At 29.6% G+C, this 24,884-nt stretch overlaps 1 protein-coding gene across 1 annotated transcript in view; it reads right to left on the bottom strand.

The window, feature by feature from the left end:
• Positions 1-24,884, bottom strand: part of LOC126739306 (discoidin domain-containing receptor 2-like) — a 222,791-nt gene that overhangs the window by 67,306 nt on the left and 130,601 nt on the right. The window contains exons 3-4 of the mRNA XM_050444933.1: positions 14,909-15,034; positions 13,486-13,591 (exon numbers count right to left, since the gene is read on the bottom strand). Coding sequence (XP_050300890.1) covers positions 13,486-13,591; positions 14,909-14,978 — 176 coding nt within the window. The 5' untranslated portion in view covers positions 14,979-15,034. The remainder of the gene's footprint in view (positions 1-13,485; positions 13,592-14,908; positions 15,035-24,884) is intronic.

The raw sequence follows: 24,884 nt of genomic DNA, 5'->3' as shown, positions 1-24,884 counted from the left end.
TCTAAACTGATTACCCTGTAAAACTATAAATCGTCAGCAAACAACAACAAAAATTACTATATTTTCAAAACAAACCAAAATACCATTAATGAAAATATTGAATAATAGAAGAGAACAATGACCACCCTGTGATCAGGAGGCCTAGCGTCACCAATTTGTACCTGCTGAAATCTGTCAGAAAGAAAATTCGCAAACCAGGCCACCAAACAATCTCTCAATTTTTCTAGTAATAAGTTATAGTTGACACTGTCAAATGCCTTGGAAAAGTCTGTATATATTACATCCACTTGTTCACTCCTCTCCAAAGCATTCAACAGAGCACTCTCATACAACAACAAGTTTGTAAGATCGCACTTGAAGTTCTTTGAAATAAAAATTAATTTGGTCATAAATAAGACTGTCCAGGAGTTTTGGAATGGCAGACTGTACGCACACACTCCTGTAATTGATCATTTTATCAGCAGCATCACATTTAAATATAAATAACTAAATTATTTATTTATTTATTTATATTATATATGTTAAATCACAATCACTGAATTTACTTTAAAAAAAAAAACTTTAATTACATTATACAATTATAACTTTTGGATTTTAAAACAATTAAGAGTTAAATAAAAGATATGATTATTACTACAGTACAACAATAATAATATTAATTAATTATTATAGAGACATGGCCAAGCTTAAATAGTTTCTGTGGTGCTGATGCTGCAATTTAGCTCACGTAGAGTCCTGGTGGCGTTGTGGATAAATAAATGGAATCATCGTCAACAAGCTATATATATATATATATATATATATATATATATATATATCTGTCCTAAAAATCAAGTGCACATCTAATAAACACCTTTGGACTTAGACCTTAAATAACGGGTATTGCATACCATAAATTGAAGAGGTGAATTATTATATATAAGTTAACACAAATTATAACCGAAGCTCTTTGTAAAAAAAGAAGTTCTATGTTGTGGCATTGTTAAATAATTTTTATCTCGTGAAGAGCGATTATGCATAGCCTCCCTATAAATTAATTTTTATAGAAATATACTGGTTTTTGACACATATTTAGTTTTCGAGAAAATAGAGTCAAGTTAAATTATAACAGTTATCACACTTAAGCCAACCCAACTATTTTATATTTTCTGAGACATGATTAAATTTTTTAAATTCATAAACAAATCTACAGCATGTATTCTGAACGTATTGTATCCGTTTTTTATTTACAACATGTAAGAATAGATAATATACTATGAAATAATACGAATAAATATACATAATATGCGACTCACACAATTTTTTTTTGCTTTTAAAATTTAAAAGTTGTCTGCTAGCATATAAAAGCTTCATTCTCACATAACTTCTTTTTAGTATAGATTTAAAATATTATTCAAAAGTAAGCTGCACATCTATCCACAAACCCACATTTTTACCGCAGTTAGTAAAAGTCAACCGAGTATTTTTAATCTGAATATTAAGTTGATTCATGAGTATGCCCCGTTTCTTTTCAGAACAAAACAGTAACATTGTAGTTTTTGCAGGACTAATTATCAGATTATGTTCTGTTGAGTATTGCAAAATATTAGATAAATCTAAATTTAAAATCTCAGCACCATTATCAGGACAGTCTGGATTAAACTGAAATCACAATTGTGTATCATCCGTATATGCTTGCATATTAATATAGCAGCCATTTGCCTTACTTCAATTTTTACAATGTCAAAGTGCAGCTGTTGTACTACTGCCCAATTGATGTCCAGGAAAAAAGTCAGTTATATTAAAGTAATCCAGTGATCTGAACATGAACCACTCTTTCCAGAACCTTTGATATTACAGAAAGCAGACTAACAGGCCTCAAATCTGTAAAACTGACAGGATCGTGTTTTTTAGGCAGTGGGGTAACGAGAGATTCCTTATCACAGTTGTTTGATTTTTTAAAAACGCTGCTGAAATATGTATTTATCTCTTCCACATTTAAGAAATCAGGAGGAATCTGAATAACTGTATTTGTAGGAACATAAACATTGAGGTCTCTTAAAGTTTGTCAAACTTTTCGTTGATCCTTTTGGGTCTCTAAATATTGCAAATAAGCTAACTTTTCCTTACGTATAGAAGTTTTAATAAGATTTCGAAGCAATCTATAATGTCCAAAATTTTCTATAGAGTTTTTTAAGTCAACCAAGGCGTAGTAAAACTGAGTTTCCACAGGGATGGAAAAATTGTCAAGTCTGCAACAGTATGATTATACTGATATTTCTTATGTGCAATTTTCTTTTGCTGGATCAAGTAATTTTAATTTATAATCCAATATTAAGTCTAGATTTTTAACTCAATTCTTAAATTCTATTATATTGTTGCCAAGCCTAAGTTTTATATTGTTCTGTAAGTGGTTTTTATAAGTTTATTGTCTTCGTCAAGGACTCTGGCAAGTCTCCTATACTAGGCTTTGGAGGTTCTATTTGGCCACAATAGTATATAAATGGTAGATTTTCCTATTACAGTAAGTCGGCAACTTTCCTGTAAAATTTTATCGATAGTAATAAATAACTTGGGTCAGGTTTTAAATAATTATGCACATCTAATACCATAACTTTTCCATTGATTGACAATACAGGAGTATGAGTAGTACATCTACTATTAGAACTTCTTTTTATTGAAGTAAACGTCTAATACATTTTTATATTTGTATTCTTGTGAAAACTTTCGGAAAAATTACATTTTATTACTCTCTTCCTATTTGAAAAGTAGTATAGCAGTATCTGCTAACGCAGAGTGGTGTATTTTATTTAATTTATTGTCAAGTATACCTCTCTTAGCTCTTATTTTAATTCATGTATGATGATGGTAATAAAATTACCGAATCTTTTATTAATTAAAAAATTAGTATCGTTTATCCTCCTGTACACTCACCCATAAAGGAAAACATTAACTTAACTTTTAAAAGCAAGTTAACCATTTTTAACCGTATAATAATCGTTCTCATCATTCAAAGAGCTCGAGTCAGAAACAGAATTTCAACTGTAAGAAACAATACGACTTAGCTCTATCAAAGGCGATATATCCACATTACTCCCATACATTACTGTCGCAATTCAGGAACTATCCGAAACCAGAGTTCTCCATCTCGACTGGAAGCGGGTGGCAGGAACAGTCTGGAGCCCGGTAATTTCATGAATTTCTGAACGGGGTCATTCGGAGTGAGAGATCGTTTCGTTCCCTCTCGCCTCCGGAGAGCGAACTATCCAGAGTTCGGCCGCCGCTGCCTCCCGGTCATACACTGGATCTTCATGGATATTTTATTAACATAAATTTCGCCAGAGGATTGGCTTTACCGGTCTAGCCGAAATAATCGCTAAATTGTTAACCATAAGGAATATTGTTGTGCAGGCTCCAGTAGCTTTCACATTATTAATCCAGGGCGTCCTGGATTTGTAAGTTCTTTAGCTAAATATATATGTACGTTTAAGAAGAGGGATATAGTATGATATGAAATCACAGACTGGATTTCAGTTAAAATATACAAGAATAAGGAATATCATACGAAGCAGTTGTTTCATAGAGAAGTAAGGAATTCATTTTTGTTTCATGATTTGTAAGATATTTTGTCAAAAAAATTACATCATTTATTTTCAACTGTTAGAAACTGCTGGAAGAATGCTTTTTATTCTTCCTCGTTTTTATATTTAACTTTTCTACTACTAACAGAATTATACTTAAATTGTTTGTTAGAAAGCAATATTAATTTGGTGAATAATATTAAAAGTTTATTATAAGTACTGAGATCCTACCTGAAAATGGGCAGTCGAGCTTTTAAAATTTTCAAGTCATAATAATTTCTTTCAGTTTGTTAAAAAAATTGAAGGACACCACACAATTTAGGAGTTAAAAGCTTTCTGGTCACATCGGCTCAAACTTTGAAAAAAGGTAGTTTAGGTGACTATATCAATTAATAGAATACTGTTAATACAGCAAACGGAATAAAAATAGTTATGTACTAGGCAAGACTAATAAAAATCTAATATTTTTTTTTTAATTTTAGGAAAAACTATCTTACTCTACATACATAGAAAAGAGTGAAAACTTTTTTGCTTTTCAAAATAAACAAATGAAATTTGATATATTGATAGAATAGTTATAAAAGCATCTTTTGACATATTCTATTGTTTTCCATAACTTCCGGTTTAACAGGAAATGACACTAACTTTATTATTTTAAATAACACTTGGTATATTATTACGTACTTCGATAGAAAATAATATTCTGAAAACAATGGTACTCTATTTGCTATTTTTTGTTTTTTATTCATAGAAAAAAACATTTTTTTTAATTTTAAAATAGGGTGCCACGAATGCGTTAAAAATTTTAGTTTTTAATCAAGTTATCACGGAAAAATAGTTTTCATTGCGTTTTATGACTTAAATCTTTTACACGCCTATTTAAAATGTTCAAATAATTAATTTTGGCATTTACATTCTTTTTTTAAATAGCATATTGGGAACAACCACTTTTGAAATGCGGTTTCTTTCTCCCAATATATGATATGATTATTTTTTAAATCGGTTAATAAATAAGCCCCTAAGAAGAAAAAAACTCACAAAAATGATCAAACAGGAAGCATTATAATGACACTCCTGTGAATTTTTTTCAAGTGACATAACACATCATATTTTGTCAAACGTCATATTACTATTTAAATATAAAAGAATAAATTTTTTAATATCTTAATACTACATATTTTATTCAATTTACCTAACATAACATAGGTTCACACACACAGTAAACAAACATAAAAAATATGAGGTTTATAAATTATATTAATATAATGCTGTTTACATGTATTGTTCGAAACGACCACCTTCTTGTCTAATGAAAGATTTGTCTTTGTCTATGCGCGGAAATATAGCGTACGGCATATCAACTTTTTCTTCATTGGTAAACATTTCAAATATTAGCAAATTTATTTAAAAAATAAATAATATTAATTAGATGCGTTTATTTATGACTTAGTTTTTTTCTTCTTATAGGCTTATTTATCAACCGATTTAAAAAGTAATTATATATCATATTATTGGGAAAAGGAAACCGCATTTTAATAGTGGTTGTATATAATAATAATGTGCTATTTGAAAAAATTAAGTAAATGCCAAAATTAATGGTTTAGACATTTTAAATAGGCGTGTAAAAGATTTAAGTCATAAAATGCAATGAAAACTATTTTTTCGTCATTACTTGATTAAAAATTTCAACGCATTCATGGCACCCTATTTTAAAATTTAAAAAAAATTACTTTTTCTATGAGTATAAAACAAAAAGTAGTAAATGCGGTATCATTATTTTCTATCAAAATATATAATAATAAACCAAGTGTCCCATTTAAAATAAGAAAATTAGTGTCACTTCCTGTTAAACTGAAAGTAATGGAAAATAATAGAATATGTCAACAGATGCTCCTATAACTATTCCATCGATGTACCAAATTTAATTAATTTATCTTAAATGGGAAAAAAGTTATTAAGTGTTCCCTTTTTTCTGTGTCACCTGGTATATATCTACTAAAAACTACATATTAATGATAATATTCAATACCTAACGTTAACTGTTAAAAAGATGCGCACTAAAAAAAATAAACACACAGGGGGATTTGCATGGGCAAATTTTCCCACTTGTTTATTTTACATTCCCAAATTGAAAAATAAATAATATATTTTGCCCCTATATGCGCCCGCGATAAAGAATATACCGAAAATTGCAATTATTTGGCTTTGTTGATTTAGGGGCTTTGAATATATTAAATATTTCCCGTCGTTACGTTCAATTTTCACAATTTCGTTGTATTCAATAAGTTTCAAGTGGATTTTAGCAGTGCATTCCAAAAAAGGAATAATAATTAAAAACAAACAAATATTTGCTTTAAAAGCGCACAGGTAAAAAATTTGAAAAATTTAAAAAAAATCACCTAAATTCGATAAGTGAAAAAGTTTTAACGAAAAGTGGCTTATACTCGATAACATTTTCCCTTGTTTCCGCTCCTTAAAATAAAATTAAAAATTTCGTAACTCGATCAAGGTACCTTTTTTTGCTCATCGCTAAATTGTTTTTGGGCACTAGGGTAAATATTTTTGGTAAAAGTTAAGAAAAACAAATTTAATATACTTTGGAAAGGAAATAAGGATTGGCAGTTTTCTTAGAGTTTTACGATAACACTTTTAACGCAAAACTAGTAAAAAAAAACTGTAAAAATCAATAAATTTATAATGATAGTTCACAGTTTTAAATGTAGCTCTTTAATATGGTAATACGTAATTTGTCTCAATATATATGATAAGCAACATTATACGAAAATTATTCATTTTAGCAAACGTTTATTTATTTTTCCCTGTGATTATTAGAGAAAAACATTCTTTAATTTATTCTAAAAACTCCGTCATTTTCGAGCCTTATAATCAATAATAATAATCAAATCTTAGTACATATAATTTTTGCATACATTTCACATTTATATTTAGTAATAAGATATATTTTAATAATTAGGATACATGTTTTAAGAACCTCTGGTTAATATATAATTAAACTTTAAAGTTTCTTTTTCGGATTGCGATAGCGTGTTTAAAATTTCAATCGATTCCTATCCCGCGGTTTTAAAAGAGCCCATGAAGTCTCTATTAATTTTGCATTTAATGACTTTATTTAATTACTACCGATTGATTATTAATGGACCCATCAAAAAAATACTCGCTTTGATGTAGTACTTTCAGGCAGTCAGGATGTCTCTTGCAACATCGTTAAAATACTAAATAACTTAATAATGATTACGGATACTTTAATATGCATCGATTAAACTGCAAAGTAATAAAGGAATAAAATAAGAGCATTTGAATTTATTCAACGTTTTTTAAAATGTTTGTTGAACTATTTATGTTGAAAAATGTTTGTATCCAAAGGTATGGCGCGACTAGACTTTTATCGATTAGCAAGCAAAGTCTACACAGGGAAAGAGTTCTCCCCAAAATTATATAACGTATTGGACTATATTGGACTTCCTAATTAGGTAAACTCGGTTCCAGGATCTAACTTCCGACAATTTATTCATTACACCCAAGAGCCGATATAATGAAATTTAATATTAAATGAGAAAACAGCACAAACAACGATTCAAAATTATAAATATTTCACGCAGGCCGTAACACATCTATAAAGAGTAACCGAAGCAAATAAATTATTACATTGTGTTTCTGTCTGGGTGCGGATTAGTTAATTAAGCAATACATGTTTGGACGTTTAAATTAACTGGAGCCTGTATTGATAATTTAAAGTGTTTTTTATTTATAGAAATAACGAGTCGATAATGGTCGGTACAACAGATTAAATCGGAATCATTCCTTAATTAGTTATTATTGAGCTTTAGGTATTATGAACGAGTTATTTAAATTTTTGTTTTAAACGTAATAGCTTTTAACGCAAAAAGAATTTACAATAATTAGGTGAATTTTAATAAAACGTAAATTATATTTCCTTAATTTTTCTCCAATTATCAAGATTTATCAAAATAAAAAGAAATTGAAACTAGTAAGAAAACAGTATAGTATTTGCTTTTATGTCTTAATCTAATTTGTATTGTTTACCGAAAACCCTATTAAATCAAGAAACGAATTAGTCAAGCTTTTGTATATTAAACGGTGTATTTTGGTCAAATTTGGTTTTAAAAAAGTAAAGAATATCTTAATTAGGTTTAAATCTTCCTTATACTCACTAATAATCCTTTTACTTATGGCACCAAATATACCACATTTTAAATAAGGTAAAACAATTTAAAATTGAATCAAAATATTACATTTACCATCAAAAAAATCAGATGTTTAATTCATAAGTTTAAATTGCTAAGAAAATTTTTAAATAAAAAAAACTAAAACTTGATTTAAGTGTATGGCTCTCTTGTAGAACCCTTAAGTATGATATGTTGATATGGAATGTATAATGTAAATGTGGAATAGTTCAGAGTATTACAGAACAACATAATAAAAAAGTTATTAAAAAAAACAAAACTGTACGCTACTAAAATGTTATACACAAAAAATATATACAACATTAGGACATTATATATATTAGAAGCTTTTAATTATGCGCATTTTATTAGTAAACTTAATTGCAGTATAATATCACATTTATATCCTATACTCTTCCCCTTTCTCTTATTATATGTGATAATATAACAAGTTAACTATATAATAGCACTTTTTGAAAAAATACTATTAAACAACGTTTTGTTAATTATTTGAAATCTAAACTCTATTATTTTTTTTCCTTAGAATATTAGAAACTTAGAGACCATAGGTAACACATTAACATTTCTAGAAGTTTATTCAAAAAAAGTACATACTTGTGTACTTGTTCATAAAATAACATCATCTTCCCTGTGCTACAAAAAAGTAATTTTTACCACATAAAATTGTACTTAATTAATAGTTTTAGGAGCACCTTATTAAGTGCTTTTTTTAGATATACACACTATTGTTTCGAAACTTTTATTGTGTGGTGCAAACAAATTAGATTACATTACTTTTTTGTTGAAATATCTTCACTTAAATATTTTTTGTTTAATAAATCAATTAATAAAAAAATTAAATGGATTAAAGTCATTCATTTTTTCATTTATATATTTGGATAACTTATTAATTTGATTGCTTTTTTATTGTTTCATGTTTTTGTAAAATTTTAAAATTGTAAAATCTATAAATATGCATTTACGTATTTCTATATAGTTTCTTTAAGTTTTGATTTAAGCATAATTTAAATAGATAATACTGTAAAATGTATTCAACTAATTATTATCTTATTTCGATAATTTTTATTTGGAGAATTATTGCTTCGTGGCTTCTTTTCTAAATAGAAAGGGACATAGTTACTTAATTATGCCACTGGACAGTACTAGTAGACTGTATTTATTTTACTTTTTATCTTGATCGACGGAGCACAGATCATATACATAACAAATGAATCAAACTTGTACAATACAAAATATGCTCAATTATTAGATCCAGAGATATGAAAATCGAACAGTTCTTCTGTAGGGTAGGTATTAACTAGGGATTTTTTTTGCTGTGTTTTTATACTTAGCTAATACTTTGCGTCTTAGTAGGTAACTTCATTCACTTCTCACTAACCAAGTATTTAATCTTTAATTACATTTGGTTAAGTATTATAATTTATAGCATCAACATACGATGACCGAATTTGTAACTAGAGATATTTATACTCATAAAGGTATTTACGAACCTTTACTAGGTCACGTGCAAGAGTCTAAAAGTCTAAAGATAAAGGGAGACCAGTTTTAGGGTTACTAGGGATAATGGACTAAAGGTATAAAGAGAGGGAAATAGAAAGGAATGCATCTTGGTTATTAACTCAGCTTAGTAGTTTCTTAGTAACTTCAGTAACTTCTCAGTGCCTGTGAGCCATGTTGACTGTAACAGCAACTAAGATCAACTGTGTACTGAAACTCTTGGATAAGTAATTGATCATCAAGAGTGTTCAATTTTAATTCATAATATTGGCAAGGTAAGAAATTGTGATGCTTAAAGTCAGTTTGTAAAAATGGTAAAGGTTGTTTATTTTATTAAAATCTTGCTTATACTAAACAATAATTTTAATTTTACTTTTTTGTTAACATTGTAGGGAGAGAGGGACAGAATAAATATTATCAAATTATATTTATATAGATACAGGAAAAATAAATAATTAGTTTAAGTTAAGTAACAACTAAATACATGTATAAAGCATTTGAAATATAATATAAAAAAAAACAATATTATACAAAAAAAATGCACTCAGACAGCATCAATCTATCCAAATCCATTTAGTTTGTGTTTGACAGCTGTTGATAGCAGACTACCACTCGTTTTGAGAAGAAAATGGAAAAAAGTGATTTTAGTGTGTTCATTAAGCATTGTTTTTTACGGAAAAAAACCATCACTCAAACCAAGGCTAAGCTTGATAAATAATAATAATAATAATAAGACGTTTATTAGCCACCAATACAAAAAAAAGCATAATTACAGAAGGTAAAATGATTATATACATGAAATTGAATATTAGAATATTAAACACTTCTTTTTTCTTCTTTTTTTTTTAAACAGTTAATTTTTGAATAATAAATGTTAATAGAATATTTTACGTTGCATTCAGTTAGTTAGCATGTGCGTAGTATTTTAATAAAGAAAGGCATTTAAGAAAAATTAAGTTTGATTTAAAAAAAGAAGCTTGGTTTTTAATTTAAAAGTTTTTTCAGTGACAGTCAAATTAATTATTTTGAACTTATTAATCAAATTTGGTACGACATAAGAAAAGGATCGCTTAAAGAGTTCTTTGCTATGGCTAGGAATTGTTAAAAGATTTTTACGTCTTATATTAAGATTATGCACATTAGTACGATAGGTAAGCTTTTCAAGTAAATAAGGTGGAGTTTTTGATTTAAGAATTTTGTAAGAAAAACATAAAATATGTAATATTCGTCTATTGTGCATATTTAGCCAACCTGCTTCTTTTAATTTATAAGAAATATGTTGCCGTCTTCTTATACCGAATATAAGTCTTAAGCAAGAGTTTTGAAGTTTTTGAATTCTACCTGAGTCGGAATTATCGAGACATGGTCCATAAATTGTGTCGCAAAAATTTAACGGTGATAGTACTAAAGCATCACAGAGCAGTTTTTTGATACTTGAGCTTAAAAAATGTCTTTGACGATATATTGTTTTTAAGGCAGAATATCCATTTTTTAGTTTAAGGGTAACATGTTCTTTGAATCTAAGTTTATAGTCCATTACTAGTCCAAGATTTTTTGCAGAGTTTTTAAAACTTATTATATTGTTATTAACGTGTACATTTAAATTATTTAAAATATTAGTTCGATGATTGTCACTACAAAAAAGAATAGCTGCTGATTTAGTGGGGTTAATCTTTAGAAGTAATTTTTGAGTTTCTATATTTAAGGTATTTAAATCCTCATTTATATATTGATTAGCTTGGACAACATTAGTGTGATGAAATGAATAAAATAGCTGGGTGTCATCTGCATAGCAATGGTGCTTACAGTGTAAAATTTTTTTAGTAATTTGTGAAGTATAAAGAGTATAAAACAAAGGACCAAGAATGCTACCTTGGGGTACCCCAGAGGAACCATCCAGTGCATTTGATTTATTGTTATTAAGCACTACTCTTTGTTTTCGATTAAACAAGAAAGAAGACACCAATGCCAACGCAGACTCAGCAAAACCCATATATTCTAATATAGCCAGTAATATTCTGTGATTTACCATGTCAAAGGCTTTAGAAAAATCTAAGAGAATCAACACCGTAGCTTTATTTTTATCAAGTTCCTTAAAAATATCATCAGTCACTTTAGATAAAGCGGTTGCACAACTATACCCCTTACGAAACCCAGACTGGTATTTAAATTATTTACATTTAAATATTGAACTATTTGATACTCCATAACTTTTTCTAATATTTTTGATAGTATAAGAAGTACAGATATTGAGCGAACATCATTAAATTCAACAGGATTTTTTATTTTGGGCAAAGGAATAACATTGGCTTCTTTCCATTGATCGGGAAAGCAGTTTTGTTAACATACGTTTATAATATGAGTGAGTGGTTTAATTATGGCAGGACAACAAAACAAAATCAGGGTAATGTTTAATTCATCAACGCCAAATGCTTTAGATTTAATAGATTTTAAGTAATTTATTATTATATCTTCTGTCACCAAATTAAATTTAAATTCAGCCAAATAATTTAACCTATGTTTTTTAAAATACCCAACCAATTCTTCGTCAGGGTTATTATTGTTTTTGTTAATATTAGAAAAAAAAAATTAGGTCTATCTACATCTTGCATAAGAGGAGGAAGTTGTATATTTGATTTATTAGAAATATTTAGTTTATTAAGTACTTGCCATGTTTCTTTGTTATTACATACTCTCAATCTGTGAGCCAGGTATGCCTTTTTTCCGCCCTAATTGAACTAGTTGCAAGATTTCTGTACTGCTGTAAATATTATGGGGACTCTGCACCATCCATTTCCATGGTAAAGAAGTGGTTTACTGAATTTCGATGTGGCTGTACAAGCACGGAAGATGCCGAACGTTCTGGACGCCCAGTCGAGGTCTCTACATCCAAAACAATCGAAAAAATTCACGATATGGTTTTAGCCGATCGGAGATTGAAAGTGAGAGAGATTGTGGAAGCCATAGGCATCTCACATGGTTCAGTAGTTTTAATATTAAATCATCATTTGGGTATGAGAAAGCTTTCCGCAAGATGGGTGCCGCGTTTGCTCACAATCGACCACAAACGCAACCGTGTGACAATTTCCCAGGAGTGTTTGGCATTATTCAACCACAATATGGACGAGTTTTTGCGTCGTTTCGCCGTCGACGAAACGTGGATCCGCCACAACACGCCGGAGACTAAGCAGCAGTCAAAACAGTGGATTTCTCGGGGTGAATCGCCTGAAAATGAGCGCCCAAGAAGGCAAAGGTGGGTTTGTCAGCCAATAAAGTCATGGCGACCGTTTTTTGGGATGCACGCAGTATAATCCACATCGACTATCTTCATAAGGGGAAAACAATCAATGGAGTCAAAAATCCATGAATTAGGGAATTAGGTTACGAATTACTTCCTCATCCGCTCTGTTCTCTAGATTTAGCCCCCAGTGACTATTTCCTATTCCCAAACTTAAAAAAATGGCTCGGCGGAAAGAGATTTGACTCCTACGACGAAATCATCTCTCAAACAAATGCCTATTTTGATGACCTCGACAAATCATATTTTTCCAAAAGGATAAAAAAATTGGAGAAACGTTGGACTAAGTGTATAGAACTTAAAGGAGACTATGTTGAAAAATAAAATAACTTTTTATATAAAAACCTGTCTTTTATTCAAAAAGTCACGGACTTATTAACCCGCCCTCGTATAATGAGATAAAACTAACTATTCCTTTGCATCATAGGTGCAATGAATAGTGACTTTTCCTCATCCATAACATATCCAAATAACTGCGGCACAAAAAATGAATGGAGGTACAATAATCACATACATTTCGTTGCAAAATTATTGGAGTAAGTATGTAGCAAGTTTATTGGACATACATAAAGTTGCAAAAGAGGATTAAACGGTACTACCTTGGTTGTAATTTTCAACGCATCCATTGCAATTGTCCAATTGTCCAATAACTTCTTATTTTATTGGTACCATTAGCTGAGATTAAAATTTTGTAAAAATATAAATATATAAAATTCCGCCTACCTAAAAAAAAATTTTGTTATTTTTTTTACTGGTATTTCTTTGTATTATTCAATTAAAAATTATTAGAATCCGGTAAAAAGTGTTGGTTAAATTATATCAGAAAATCAGAAAGATAATCATACTCAAATATAAAAAAATATATTTTTTTAATAATAAAATATGGAAACTAAATCAAACTTACCGTCCATGCTGAGGTCCAACATTTCCACTATCAAATGACGATGACGCGGTTATGTCTTCGTCTTTTATAAGGCCGTTTTCCATTCCAAGTGGAGCGATGCATTGTGCTGTAACGAAAGAAAAAAATTCAAAATAAAACTATTAAAAAAAAGAACTAATATTGGCATAACTTATATGGATATACTACATATTTAGGTTTAAAAAAATCAATCTTTATGTCTGGATTGGAAAAGTTATTGACTCTTGACATTTGGTTTTAAGCCATAGAAATGTTAGCAAGCTGCATAAGTCAAAATTAAAAAAAATATATATATTTTTTAATGTAATTCTAAAATTGTAAAGCTAATAACATAGCCACTAAAAAATCTATGACTGACATGACTTTTTCTCTTTTAAAACATTTCCAGATAGAAACGATGAGATATCAATAATTGGGGCTCAATAATTGACGCAGGAAGCATCCAACCTTCAATATTAGTGATGTTACAATATAATCTGCTAAAATTGGTTCTTAATCGTCTCATCATAGCGGATTTCGCTCGGCTTAAAACTCCACATACCGAGCTGGGCTTATTGGAATATTATGGTCGAGTAGGCGAATTAAGCGTTATAACTACTAAATTATCGCTTAGTTGACATGTCTAGAAGAATATGTCGATAATGTTCTAAGTAAAGGAAAATCGTGAGATACATCCAAAGCAAAGAAGTTCGATCTTATTAATAAGAATTCATTATTACCTATTTTAGTAATTAATTTGCAAATCTCCTTAAAGTTTTTAATTTTCAGGTAAAATATGAGAGGCTTTAATCTTTCTTAATGCTTTAGTGTTCTATAATTTAAAATGATACCTTTTCGAGTATTCTCAATCCAAATTTTCCCATGATAATCAAGCTTTATTAGAAGGTTGCCCTGCAAGGTACCCAACATATGTTACAATTAAGTCACCTAACTTTTTTCAATATTGTATAAAAGTGTTAATTACACACATATTTTATGAATTTCAACTTTATCGATAACAGTACTTACATAGTATTAATTTAGATAATTTTCTCTGCAATACATTATGCTACGAATATTAACTTTCATGCTAGAAATGAGTAACACACAGTTTACTTACAAGTTTATAGTTTTGTTTTAATTAGAAAAAAAAATTGACATTGAGACTCACAGAAAATCAGGTATGAGCAGTCTATAACATAAATGTCAAAGTAAATTACAGTTGTGTCTATTAATATATTATTTGAAAATAAAATTAAAACTGGTACCAAGAATCTAGCTCTGCTATTATAAAATGATCATATTATCTATATGTGATGTATATTTAATAATTTTATAGGAACATTTTTTTACAAAAAAAAATATTATTAATTTGTCATCTATTTATTCTTTATTTCTTAGAAAATAAAACCAATTGTAAACTTACATGGATCTACTGCTTGCAGTTTGTTTCCAGAACAGATCAGCAATGCTACAGCCAACCATCTTAGCAGCATAGTTTTTCCTCTGGGGTAAAAGGTTTGTACTTTGTTAGAAGTTTCACATGATTTTCCTGAAATAACAAAAACAACATATATAATTCTTTTATTTAAAAAATCGTTCTTATTTTGTAAAAATTGATTTAGTGACTCACGAAATCACGATAGTTTAACGAATTTAATATCGCTAGTGTTTCGGTGGAATATTCCCTGTAAAATCAATGTACTATTAAACATTGTATAAAATTAAATAACTTCACTTTTCATTTTTATAAGGAAGAAAGTTAAATATATAGAGAATCATCAACTACTTTTTCTTAAAAAATAATTATTTTAATTAATTTATGAGTTGCTTGGTTTTAACGAAATCAATCGTGGCCACAAATCAAACTTACATTCCATGGAAATGTTTCAGGAATATTTGTAGAATCATTTATATCAGAAATTTTCCTCAAACATCTGTTAGGCCAATCTTCCCATATTACGACACTGTTTCCTGTTCTATGTCAAGTTTTTCTAAGTGATTCCAGGAACATTTACACAAGATAAGGAAAAATGTGAACACTGTTAGAACTTTGATGGTACCTTCCTTAAACTATCGAATTTTATTACTTTAAAAGGCTTAAAAGATAGTCCTGTCATCTGGGTGCGAGGAAATTTACCGTGAATATTTACCTTTAAATAAATATTATATTCTTGAAATATTGGCATATCTACTGTAATATCTTTTATTATTTTTACCTAATATAATATGTCAATATTTATTTTTTTTAATTTAATATAAGCATAACTTAAATGGGTATGCTTGACATTTTCACGGGTGTGTAACACATATCAAGTTAGTTACTCAAATATTTAATTTTGTTCAAATAAAGTCTATTTATTCACAATATACCGGGTGTAAATAAAAAGATGCAAACAAAAATTAGGGGCTGATTCTTGGGTAAATTTAAAAAAAAAATGTATATGAACGTAAGTCCTAAGAGGCGTAACTTTTGAAATACCGCGTGGTAAAGATTAAAGAAAAATATATATATTTTTTTTAATACCTGTAAAACCCCTTAAGATATTTTGATAAAATTTGGTATGCATCAAAAGGCATTTTCTCACTAATTTTTTTATTTGTATTAGTGACGTTCGAATAAGGTCTAAACTAAACATTTTTGATGAAAAATATGGTACATCACTTTTTTTTTGTTTTTGAAATTCTTATTTATTTTTGAGAAAATTTGATCTCTTGACTTTCTTTTATCCGAGATTGCGTATTCGATTAAAAAATAAAATCCATCTACCTATATTACACTGTATTACGTTTATTATTAATGTTTAGATGTGATTCTAATTTTTGTTTCATACCAAATGAAAGAAAAAGAAATTAAATAATTATTTAAAATGTTGAAAATTGCCATTATGCAAAAGTCTATACGTCGCCGCATTTGTCGACGAATCCAATAAAAAATTACAGGAGAATTTTGAATTACGGCACATGAATTAATAATTCGATTTCTCAAGTCATCAATATTCAGTACCGGATTCTGTACAGCAATGTTTTTAAATGACTCCATGTGGCAAAATCTAGTAGATTCACATCTGGTGACCGAGGTGGCCAAAAGTAAGGACCGCCTCGGCCTATCCAACGATTTGGATATGTTATGTTTTGTCTAAATAACGACGTTCTAATAAACTAAATAAGCAGGAGCCCCATCGTGTATAATAACATCTGGAAGTATGTCTTGGAGAAAATGAATGTATGTTTCCCCATTCAATCGCTGTAGTAGAAAATATGGGCCAATAAGGTGGTCTCCAATGATTCCAACCCACACATTTAAAGAAAATTGTTGTTGGTGATGAGCTTCAACTATGGCATGGGGATATTTATCTGCCCAAATGTGGTTATTATGGTAGTTAATGATTGCTTCTCTGGAACAATTAGCTTCGTCGGTAAACAAAATCTGCCTTAAAAACTAAGGGTTTTGCTTAATGACTTCTAACATCCAACGAGAAAATTTAAGATACCTAGAAAAAGTGATATGGATGTAATAATTGATCCTTTAAAATAGTCCATACCATCATATGATTGACATACAAAAAAGATAATCATACCAGTACTAGATTGCAGACTGTCTAGTACTGGTGTCAGATTGTTCATCAATTAAATTTAGTACTGCTTCTTCTAATTCCGGTGTTCTAATATCGCGTTGGCGATTACAATCATGCTTTCTTGGTTGAAAAGTTCCAGTTTCTCTTAGACCTTGCACGAACGTCACTGATATAAATTAAAAAAAATAGTGATCCTCAAAAAATGCCTTTTGATGCATAGAAAATGCATACCAAATTTTATTAAAATATCTACAGAGGTTTCACAGGTATTATAAAAAAACATATATTTTTCTTCCATCTTTACCACCCGGTATCTCAAAATTTAGGATTTTAGTACATACATTTATATAAAGTTTTTTTCTTAAAATGTACCCAAGAATCAGCCTCTGAATTTTTTCGCATCTATTTATTTACACCCTGTATATAAAATTAATAAGTATTGCAATATTGAAAAACAAATAAATTATAAAAAAAAAACTTTATAAAAAATATTGTTAATAGCACCTAAAATTTTTTTTTAAAAATGTTTGATGTTGCAAATATTGGTTTTCGAAAAATTCCAATTTAAATTTTGTACCTGCATGCCTGAAACATAATCCATATCGGAATTTTGTAATTAACCCAAACTGTAAACTGAAAGTCAAATTTAACCCTCAAACCGCTAAAAACTTGTAACTTTTTAAATTCCCTATCCATCACCAACGCACACCCGCTTATCCATTAACCACCATTTCCATTACGTCCCGCAATTTTCAGCACCTTTTTTATGCACCCCTGGCACCAACTTTTTGGCCCCCAAAAAAAAAGAAAGCCACGAAGCCACCGCAAACTGCAAAGCCGACACCACACCGGGCTAAGCCTAACCTCATAAAGGTTAAATTAAGCAAAACCAAAAACGGGAGGGTGTCGCAAGATTGACACAACAACCCGGGCTACAACTCGTTACGATCCTGTATAAATTTCGGTAATCTCATTTGGAGCGATTGCCGGTCTTATTTGAAAGCCACCCGCTGCCTGTTCCGTTGTACTTGGTTAAAATCCCTCTTTCTTGTTCGCTCTTGTCTCGTTTAATATTAATGGAAATCGGTAGTGGAAGCAACAACGTGAAGAAATCGAGGTTATTGGTTGAAATTGGTTTATATGTAGATATCCTAAGAAGCGGAAACAGGATAATTATCATACATTATACAGATAAAGTCTTATTTGCGGAATGGTACAGCTTCTGTGATATAATATTAAAACGATAATTTAAATAAGAGCAGTGTATAGATGTCAAAGTATTGGGAATCAAATATCTTCTATACTTACTTGTTTCCAAAATAAAATAAAAAACTTTCTACAATGATTTCAAGGTAGCAATTCCAGTTATATCTACTGATAAAGAACTTAATAGCTCCACTTATTTTGTAAACGTACTTTGACACCTTTAAGAAGAAACATTACGCTGCTGCAATGTTTTGTGATCTCTCGAAGGCATTTGATTGGGTCTCCTACCGCATCCACAATAATGAGACATCAGATATTATTGATGTGGATCATGCAATTTCTCAGGAGTCGGTTCTGGGGACTTATCTTTGATTTATATTAATGACGCTAAATATGCCTCTTTTACATCTGACCTGGAGGATATTTTTGCTGAGCTTGTAGTTCTCACATTGCCGTCAAGGTATATTTTTGAGTGCCTTCTCTACCCACAGAAATGTTGACCGGTATGCTACAAATAATCATTGCCCTAGATGACGTTACACCCCTAGGTGATGTTAACATTGGTTTCTTGAATATTGCATAGGAGTCGTTTATCCATAACGTATTACTACTCCACCCTTTTACAATAAATTGCCTGAACATGTAAAGACATTGGCACTACTAGGGTGTAGCAAGGCCATAAAAAAGATTCTACTTAAAAATGCTTTCTACAGCACTGAGTTTTTGTTGTACAGTTTTTTTATTTAAAATTGTTAGAAGTGGGAACCATCTTTATTTTACTCTTCAATATTGATAATTTTAAAAATTTAGCTGAAAGTACGCCATCACTGTTAACATTGTTATTACAATAATTTTAATAAAAGATTTGAACTTTGTATGGATCGCCAAACTTATTTGTGTAACCTGTTAGTGCCGTTATGTATCTAAAAATATGTAATAAAAAATAAAATAATATGGAGGTAATGAAATTTGCTATTTATGATTGTGACATGAGGAATGATTGTATATCAAATACTTGAAACATATTCCAAATACCAAATATTTAAATTATGCAGAATCTCTAATTTAAATTTAATATTTGCTTTATTTTATAAACAGCAGATTACTTTTATTAATTTCAAAGTCGAAGTTTATAAAACCATAATAAAGATGAAATATACAATATAAGATATTTTTAAAACAGAAAAAAAATTAAGATATTTCAATACACTAGAAAAATTGCCATGACGTAACATTTCATTTACTAAAGAGATAAAAAATTACAAGTAACAGTTTAATAAAAAAAATTATCAAAGGAATAGGAGCCCCCAAGAATATCCTTTAAATAGGTTAATTTTTGTAATATTCTCACTTTTTTTAACCATAGGCAGGTTACTAAGCATTTTTAATCTTTCTTGTATAATAGAACTTTTTAATAATAAAGTCTTGTGACAGGCACTAAACAATATGATTTTTTCCTAATTTTAATACTGGCATAACCCTAATGGATATGGCATGAAATGTTATTAAAATGAAACGTATCAAGCGAATTAGTAGGCTTTCGCCAGAAATAACTTTTTAATACGTTAAATAAAGAGAGTACTTAATTGAAAAAAAAAACCTGTATAAATCTCCATTTTTAGCTCCACAGGCAGGTGATTAAACATTTTTATTCCTTCTTCGATAAAATAATTTTCTTTAATAAGGTTTTCGCGATACGCAATAAGATAATGCTTTCATCTGGGTATGACGAAATTCTCCCAATATTAATGTGAAATGTGAACTAAACTGAACTCAACTGAATATGTGAACATTTTGGGAATATTTGAAGAATAATTTATATTATCAATTGAAATACTTATGAAATATTTTTCACATTTATTGTTGTATATTCTTCTTTTGTTGCCTGTTTATTCTATGGTAAAATTATAATTTTTTTCTAGATTTAGTAATAGCATAGCTTAAATGGATATAGCATGGAATTTTTTCACAATAAAACTCATTAAGGCAGTAGTAGGGTTTCCATAATATTAACTTTTTAAAATATTTATCAAAAAAATCTACTACTTTTTATTTTTTCAGACTCCACAGACTGGTGTCTCAATCCAGTTATTTATGTATATTTTATTTAGGTTTACTAAGAGTTACTCATAGCTTACTCCAGTTAAATATTTCAATTGAGCCACAAAATCAGGTTGGAGCTAAAATTGCGGAATGGTACTTAACTTAAAAATAATAACAATAAAACCATATTACAAATAAGGGCTAGTACAAATAATATCAAATATTGTGTAGATATTTTATTACCGGACATCATACCTACTTGTTTCCAAAGAAAAGGAAAAAACGTTCTTCCTTGATCGACAGAGGACTGCAGTGCTCACTAGGGTTAACTCTACACAAATATTTTTGACTCACTTTGTAATAACAATAATTGGCTGTTGACTACCCTGATCTATCTTATAAGAGATTTTACCTATGCAAAATAAACTCCCCTTGAAACATCTTGAAGTAGAATAAGTTTTGTCACCGTCTTAATAGAGCATGTCAATTTTAATCTTTCTCGTAAGATCTTGTGATTGTAAAATTTTATTCAATTATTAGTTCGAGAAACTTATAAGTCTTTTTTTAATTATCATCTCTATTACTGGAAGGTCAAGATAATAGTTTTGTGTACAGTAAATACTAATTTGTTGCTGCACCACTGCGCTATTACTTTTATATCCAAAATAATTATATCGCTTAGAATGATAGTATCTATTCTTAGTTATACAATTAAAATTTAGTCAGCAAATATTGTAAAAAATCCAGTAATACTGATAGAAGTAGGTCGTTGTAAGGTACATATAGTCAGTGCTTTAAGCTATAGACTCAGCATTTTTTAAATATAATAAAAAAGATTTTGGAGAAGTATTTTCTCATTATACATAGTTCAAGGCTTTATCAAAATTGTAAAATAAAATACCGTTACAGCTACGTCTTCCTAATTTAAACCGTGACACAGTCTTTTCTGGAGGTTAAACACTGCATCACAAGTATTTTTCTTATTTTTAAAAACAAATCGTATGGAAAAAGGTATGTTTTTTAAGAAAGTCTATATTTTTAGCTTATACAATATATTTTATTAATATTACTGAACCCTGGAAAATAGCTAAATTGGGCGATAATATGACGGATCTTCTTTATACGCACCCTATAGTAGCCTACTCAGAAGAGCTTACTTTAAACTATGTGGAAAAGCTTTCGTATCAAAATTATTTATACAGTGACCGCCTAAAGTTCCGCATAAATTCGATAAAAATTAGAGACATGATTTTTTGAGAAAACGCTCGGACCCGTCGATTTTTATTTTTAGTTGCGCATTATTTCACATAAATTTTTGTATACAGAGTGGAACAAAAAAAAAGATATGACGTCATAGGTAATTTTTTTAAATGGAATGCTATATTTTTTATTGTATTTATGAAATTTAGGTGAAATTCCAAGCAAGTTGCGTAAAACACACCTTATCTCAAAACTCAACTGCTTACAAAATATTTACATTTAAATAATAAGAAAATAAATAAGTACGTCTATTTATAAATTAAGGTAAAATCGAGGATAAAAATAATGTTATAAACACTGCCAATTATTGTTTCTATTTTCATGGTTGCACTTGTAAAGAATCTCCATTTTCGAATGTCACTGTCAGTTCGAAAATTAATAGTTTTTATCAGAATAAATTATGGCTAATTTAACGGAAACCCAACGAATTGAAATTTTGATGATGCTAGGGTACAGGGATCGAGTGCGCACGCAAAAAGAAGTAAGTGAACTGTTTAATGTCAAATACCCAAAGCATTCTATTTCCCAGTCAACAGTTAGTAGAATAGAGTACAAATTCATAACTTCAGGTCATGTTAGGGATTTGCCAAAAAATTTCTGAAGAAACAAAATTAAACGTTCTGCTTTCCGTCGAAGAAAATCCAAACAATACAACTTCACAAATTTCCTGTTTAGAACAGTTGTAAATGCAGATAATTTTCAAGGATGGATGCCATTAAACAACTTAAAAATTATTTTGCCATAAAGCTACTGCTACAGAATCTCTGCAGAAGTCAGTCCATAGTTTCACTAATACTTATTTATTTTAGTATTTTTAAGACCTTAGACCTAAACGAATCAAATCACCCATAAATTAAATCAAATCGATCAAACCTCCGAATTTCCTAAATAAAGGTCCCATGATTTAAAGGATATAATATTAAAAAAGGAACATAAAAACATAAAAATATTAAGCAGTCTTTCTGAACTAAGAAGACAGAATAGAGGGATGGCATATAAAAATTGTTTGAGAGATCTAGAAAGTAAATTAACTGAACTGAAAGAAGATTAAGAGATCATTTTGGAGTTATGTCAATTCAAAACCAGAAATTGCTGAGTATGCTCAAACTATGATTTATAACGATATTGAGTCAAGTAATCCACTGTAATATTTTAAAATTATCAGCGATTACTACTTACTTATTACAAATCAAATTTTTTTAACCAACATTTTGCCTCAGTTTTTACTCAGTTCACACGATTTTCCAGATGTTTCTTGTCACTATTCTGTACGTCTGGATGTACTTCAGGTTTCTGCTATTGATGTCTTATATGGGTTGAGTGAGTTAAAGTTTAGTTTTGGTCCTATTTCAGATGGCATGCCTGTGGTTTTTACTATAGTTATGTAAATTTATGCTTGCCCAAGGGTCGATCCCCTGGTGCCAACCTTGGTTAAACCAACCTGCCTAGGTGGTAGGTTGATTATTAACCTTGACTTGCTTGTTAGAAAACTTTCGATATTGGGAATTTTTGGTAATCTGTTGGAGTGCTTTGGTGGCTTTCGTATAGGTCAAACACAAGCAGTTAAAATAAAAAACTTTGTGTATTCAGAAATTGCGACTACATCAGGTATTCCTTAAGGCGGGTATCACTCTGCGGTTATTTTTGATTATTTCATCAATGATGTTTAATCTATCTTTTCTTCCATATTGCTGCAAAATGATCTTAATGGCTTCTTGTTGTGGTGTAATGAAAATAGTTTGATTTTGAATACCAATAAGTGTAAAGTAATATCCTTCAGCCATAAGAAGAATCTACCTACTTTCAGTTTCTAATTAGATGATTTTCAGCTTAAATCAGTTGATGATAGTATAGCCGGAACGTCAGTAAGACGCATCTTAAAAGCAAATGAATACTATCCTTATAAAATTAGACTGATACACGATTTAAATAAGGACGATCCTGATCGAAAAAATCAATTTTACGAGCAAATGATGAACATTTGCAATAATAACCGTAAACCGTAATAAACTGTGTCGTAAATCGGCAAAATTGTCGGTACTGGTCAGTGTCAAATTTACACTGGGCAACTGAGGCTCATACACAGTACCGTAAATCTATTAATGTTTGGGCTGGTATCGTGGAAAATAAAGTAATGCTTTGGCTGCCCTATTTCCAGACGAACAAGAACCTGCTCTTCCGACCTGAGATAATTTGTGGTTTCAGCAAGACGGCGCACCGCCACATTTCTTTCGAGATGTCCGTAATTACTTGGATACAGTGTTCCCAGGATGGATAGGACGAAGAGGGCCAATAGAGTGGCCGGCCAAGTCACCAGACCTAAATCCCTGCGACTATTTTCTGTGGGGGGACCCGAAAAGTAAAGTTTATATTGAGAAGCCAAACAACGTAGAAGTTTAGAATTAAATATGAAATTAAATGTATATCACCCGAAATAATTGATAGTGTTTTATATGAGTTTGTAAACCGTCTTGCTTTCTGCCAAGAAGTAAATGGGGATCAGCTTGAACACTTGATACATTAATAAGAATTTTCACAGTTTATAATATTTTATCCTCCATTTTATCTTAATTTGTAAATAGACGTACTTACTTGCTTTCTTGTTGGTTAAATGTAAATATTTCTGAAACAGTTGAGTTTTAAGATAAGAAATGTTATACGAAACTTGCTTGCAATTTTGCCTATATTTCATATATCAATAAAAAATATAGCATTCCATTTAAAAAAATGACCGATGACGTCATATCTTTTTTTTTACCCTGTATTCAAAAATTTATGTGAAATAATGCGCAACTTTAGGCGGTCACTGCATATTTACCGAAAAAAAAGCAGAAACAAATTTCCATATGTTCTATGGGCTAAATAATTTTATTGGACCCTTAATTAAACTTTTCTTATAGTCTTTTAAATTAGCAAGTAATAAACAAAATAATAATAAAAAAACATTATTAATGTCTATGATAGCTTAAACTAAGATGGGTATATAAAAATTAAAATTTTCCTTTTTTTCTACATTACCATTTCACGCCTATATATTAATTTCTGGATCTTCTAGAAATTGGGTTTTTTCGCATAGTGTATTAAATTACAAGGACAAACATAATTTTTAAAAATTCTTTAAAATACCTTCTCTAGGTTTAATGTCCTGTTTTCGTTCTAGATTTTAAATTTTCCTGTTATTTTTTGCAAATCCTGGCTTCTTTCACCACATCCATAGATTTTTATTAATTTCTTAAGAGAGATGAATGATATAGCATTTATATGTTAAAAGTTATTTAATAATTCAATCTCAGGTTCCATTAAAGTTTTAGAAAT

This window comes from Anthonomus grandis, chromosome 8, assembly GCF_022605725.1.
Source record: "Anthonomus grandis grandis chromosome 8, icAntGran1.3, whole genome shotgun sequence".
NCBI lineage: Eukaryota > Metazoa > Arthropoda > Insecta > Coleoptera > Curculionidae > Anthonomus > Anthonomus grandis.
Note: the sequence above shows the minus strand (reverse complement) of the source record. Positions and strands in the feature narration are given on the sequence as shown.